Below are 5,106 nucleotides of genomic sequence, written 5' to 3' on the forward strand. Positions count from 1 at the left end.
TTGGGCATTTCGTACTGATATAAATGACGACGTATTTTCTACTTTATACATGTATGAGAAATGTTCGTAATGTCACAAAATATTACGATAGTATAAGAAATTTTCGTAATGTCACAAAATATTACGATAAAAACTGATTTCTTCAAATTATTCAATCGTTTTGCGTTTTTATCGCATTTTATATCATGCTTTCCGGTGGTTTTTGGAGAAATTTAAGTGAATTAAAACAATTCACTGTTTCAAACAGTGAAAGTTAACAGTGATCATAAAAAATAAAAAATAAAAAACTGCATGCAGTTCCAACACGGAAAATATTTCTAAATACTTGGACTATGTTTTAAATCCAGCTATGCAGCATTTACCATCGTATGTTAAAGATACAACAGACTTTATTAACAAGATAAAAAATATTAAATTGAAAAAAGATTGCTACTTTGTAACCTTAGATGTATCTTCTTTATACACTAACATTCCCCATAGTGAAGGAATAGATGCTTGTAAATATTTTTTAAGAAAAGGAACTATAAATAACCATGTAAATGTTGATGATGTTGGCAAACTTTTGCAAGTTGTTCTTGAAAATAACTGTTTTGATTTCAATAATGATACTTATTTACAAACTATGGGTACTGCTATGGGAAGTCCTATGGCACCGTCTTATGCTTCCCTTTTTATGGGTAAATTTGAGGAAGATTTTCTTAACAATATCTCTATTAAACCATATATTTGGCTTAGATTTTTGGATGACATTTTTATGATATGGAATGGCTCTTTAGAAGATTTAAACACTTTTATTAATAATTTAAATAACTTCCATTCAACCATAAAATTTACCTCTCATATATCTCAACAGTGTGTATCTTTCCTTGATGTTTCTATATCAAAAAGTGAATTAGACACTGTGGTTACAAATATTTTTTGTAAACCCACTAATATGCATTTATACTTAGATTTTACGTCATCTCACCCCATGTCCTGTAAGCGGAGTATTCCATACAGTCAGGCAAAGCGCTACAGACGTATTATTTCTGATGATGATGTATTCAACCAGTCCTTATCTAGTTTATTTAAGTATTTTAAAAGTAGAAATTATCCAACAAATGTTATTGAAAATGGATTTTCTCACGTGAAAAATATGACACAGGAAAGTGCATTATGTGTTACTCAGTTACAAATTAAATGTGTTATTTCAAAATCTGCAGCATATAAAGTACGGAATCCGGATAGTGCTAACTATAATCTCGCCATTCTTTCATGAAGGGCGACACACGTGTCGCTTCGTGTATCGCGCACAATATCGTGTGTCGTTTCGTGTATCGCGCAAAATATCGTGTGTCGCTTCGTGTGTCGTGTGTCGCCCTTGATGAAAGAAGGGCGAGATTATAGATGGCACTATTCGGATTCCGTAACAAAGAGATATGTGGTAATAAGTAGTCGCACACAAACGTTTACCTTTTTTAAGTACAAAACTGGTGCATGACTTAGCTAAATTGAAAGTTACAGTTATTGAACTTGATCAGTGACCTCACACAATGCCCCCGAACACATTTGTTTCATATGAGTACTTAAAATAGAAACAGTGATATGGAGATGATGCACGTTTTTATTTAAAAAAAAATAAGTACAAAAAGGAGGCATAAATATGCTAAATTGCAATTCAGAGTTATGGACCTTGGTCAGTGACCTCACACAATTACCTCGAAAACAAGTATGAAGTTCCAGCTGAGTATCTGTAGCAGGCACAGTGGCATGGAGATATGTTCCATATTATCTTAACAAATTGTCTACGTATAAAAAGTGGCACAGATCTGCAAAATTGCAGGTCAAAGCTATGGGACTTGATCAGTGACCTATCACAATGCCCCTGAACACAAGTGACGTGTCAATTAAATACATTACGTAGATATGGAAATGTTGCACATTTACCTTAAACAGTGTATTTATTACGCGGATGAATTCTGAAAGCGAAATATGAACGGGTCGTAAACTTTTGCTGCTTTCATGCAAAACAGGAATATAACTCCGCGAGTCTAAAGTGTTGTCTGCCTTTGCATAGTTACACTTCCTTAAAGTTTCATAATAATTGCACAGTCACTTCCAAGTACCTGGCATAACTCATGTATTATAAGAGCGTAAATGTCAAACGTTTACTCCGGGACTATTCCACGTGCTGGCTCTTTTATGCAAGGACACGAACTCGAGGCAAAGTCTCCACGAGCTCTGGTGTGTTGAAGTTGGGCTCTGGTGCAAAGTCAATGACCTTGACCTGAACGCGATTCGAGTACTAACAAGTGTTTCGCGGAGGTAAAATAGCTTCTTCAGCAATAGTAACAATTCAGTTGCACTTTGTCAGTTAAAAATGACGTTAATTGAATGCCTTGTTCTAAATTGCAGTCTATTTAAAACTAAACTCCATCTTCGTTAGACTATCCCGAACTTCGTGTACCTAAATCTGTCTCTTTTAAGATTGTTAAATGAATGGATCGATGTTTTTTCCCCCAATCGAAACCAGCGTCAGTATAAGCAGCTGATACTGTTTTCTGTTAGTTTATCAAGGACAGTAAACACTTATTGAGATAGTTGAGAACGACCTGTTCGTTACACGTACAAAATTAAAAACCGCTCAATGTGTGTATTTGTTCGTTCATACTTTCATGTGTTTGATGCAAACAATGTTTTTATCTCCAGAAAATACATCTATTACACACCGACGTTGTATCAATACGGAAGCTCGATAATTTTATTAATTGCCATTGATTTGTAATAAGAGTATTTATGAGCCAAAGGCTTTATATTGCGCTGTTTAATTAAATAATTTTGTCATCGTATTACGAACAATTTGCAGTGCGCACATGCTCAATTTAAAAGGCAACAAACCGATTAAACCCCGTTTACTTAAATAATATTACTTGAACTATTATAAGTGGCTACATCACAAAAAAATCCGTGTAACTGATCATGCTGCTCGATAATACAACGTTTCAATGGATGGTTTAACTGCCAGCACGGCAAATTAATCGAGATAGCTGGCAATTGTATCTCCATAAAAGACCAATGGGCCGGCATGACCTGGGCGAGTTGCTATCTAATTTAACGGCCAATTAGGCGAACAACTATTTACTTTTAGATCAAGTTTTTTATGAAACCAAAGTAAATACGTAAAACTTCGTTTTCAACTAATTGGAATGTTTAAATTAAAGCCAGCATGATGATTGGTTTATCTACTGTGAAACCGGACTGTTCGAAGTTTTCAGCAACTGGATTCTTATAATGCACCCCTGGCCCCACGGTAGGGAAGCTGCTAGACTCCTCGAATCATCGGAACACACGTCTGTCATATCATCAGAACCCACGTATGTCATATCACCGGAACCCATGTCTGTCACATCATCAGAACCCACGTCTGTCATATAATCAGAACCCACGTTTGTCACATCATCGGAACCCACGTCTGTCATGTCATCAGAACCTACGTCTGTCACATCATCGGAACCCACGTCTGTCACATCATCGGAATCCACGTCTGTCACATTATCGGAACCCACGTCTGTCACATCATCGGAGCCCACGTCTGTCACATCATCGGAACCCACGTCTGTCACATCATCGGAATCCACGTCTGTCACATCATCGGAACCCACGTCTGTCACATCATCGGAACCCACGTCTGTCACATCACTTAAACCCACGTCTGTCACATTATCGGAACCCATATCTGAAACATCATCGGAACCCACGTCTGTCACATCATCGGAGCCCATGTCTTCTACATCATCGGAACCCACGTCTGCTACATCATCGAAGCCCACGTCTGCTACATCATCGGAACCCACGTCTGCTACATCATCGGAACCCACGTCTGCCACATCACTTAAACCCACGTCTGTCGTATCATCAAAACCCACGTCTGTCACTTAATCGTAACCCACGTATGTCACATCACTTAAACACAGGTCTGTCATATCATCAAAACCCACTTTTGTCACTTAATCATATACCACTTCTGTCACATCACTTAAACCCAGGTCTGTCACATCATCGGAACCCAAGTCTGTCACTTAATCGTTACCCACGTATGTCAAATCACTTAAACCAAGGTCTGTCATATCATCAAAACCAACGTATGTCACTTAATCGTATACTACGTATGTCACATCACTTAAACCCAGGTCTGTCATATCATCAAAACCCACGTTTGTCACTTAATCGTATACCACGTCTGTCACATCACTTAAACCCACGCCTGTCACATCATCTCAACCCACGTCTGTGAAATCGGAGCCCATGTCTGTTACATTATCAAACCCAGGTATGTCACATTATTGGAACCCACATCTGTCACATCATCGGAGCCCACGTCTGTCACATCATCAAAGCCCACGTCTGTCACATAATAATAATAATAATAATAATAATAACTTTATTTCACGAAGATAACACATTAAGAAATAGCATATCTTTTTTACAATGTGGTCTTCAAAAAACACAGTATATGTAAATATAACTCAACAATGTCTAGCATACATCATCAAAGCCCACGTCTGTCACATCATCGGAACCCACGTCTGTCACATCATCGGAACCCAGCCGTCACATCACTTTAACCCATGTCTGTCATATCATCAGAACCCACGTCTGTGAAATCGGAGCCCATGTCTGTTACATTATCAAACCCACGTATGGCACATTATTGGAACGTACGTCTGTCACATCATCATCGGAACTCAAGTCTGTTACATCACTTAAACCCACGTCTGTCATATCATCAGAACCCACGTCTGACATATCATCGGAACCCACGTCTGTCACATCACTTAAACCCACGTCTGTCATATCATCAGAACCCACGTCTGTGAAATTGGAGCCCATGTCTGTTACATTATCAAACCCACGTGTCACCTTATTGGAACGTACGTCTGTCATATCATCATCGGAACTCAAGTCTGTTACATCACTTAAACCCACGTCTGTCATATCATCAAAACCCACGTCTGCCATATCATCGGGACCCACGTCTGCCACATAATCGGAGCCCACATCTGCCACATCATCAAAACCCACGTCTGTCACATCATCAGAACCCACGTCTGTGAAATTGAAGCCCAT

General features: G+C 38.5%; 1 protein-coding gene across 1 annotated transcript; it reads right to left on the reverse strand.

Annotated features, from left to right (window-relative positions):
• Nucleotides 1–3,221: 3,221 nt before the first annotated feature.
• LOC127878756 (clumping factor A-like) lies at nt 3,222–5,106 on the reverse strand. Its single transcript, XM_052425284.1, has 3 exons — nt 4,674–5,106; nt 4,306–4,383; nt 3,222–3,913 (listed from the first exon to the last, which is right to left on the reverse strand). Exons 1-3 carry the CDS (start codon nt 5,104–5,106, stop codon nt 3,222–3,224), a joined length of 1,203 nt encoding a protein of 400 aa, XP_052281244.1.

This window comes from Dreissena polymorpha, chromosome 4, assembly GCF_020536995.1.
Source record: "Dreissena polymorpha isolate Duluth1 chromosome 4, UMN_Dpol_1.0, whole genome shotgun sequence".
In the NCBI taxonomy this organism is placed as follows: domain Eukaryota; kingdom Metazoa; phylum Mollusca; class Bivalvia; order Myida; family Dreissenidae; genus Dreissena; species Dreissena polymorpha.

Bases quoted from the DNA above. Each gene is read 5' to 3' on its own strand.
- LOC127878756 (XM_052425284.1), bottom strand. From the start codon at position 5,106: ATGGGCTTCAATTTCACAGACGTGGGTTCTGATGATGTGACAGACGTG. The intron at 4,384-4,673 runs GTTTGATAATGT...ATTATGTGACAG, and splicing joins CAATAATGTGCCATACGTGG to ACGTGGGCTTTGATGATGTG. The intron at 3,914-4,305 runs GTTTGATAATGT...GTTACGATTAAG, and splicing joins CAATAATGTGACATACCTGG to TGACAGACGTGGGTTTTGAT.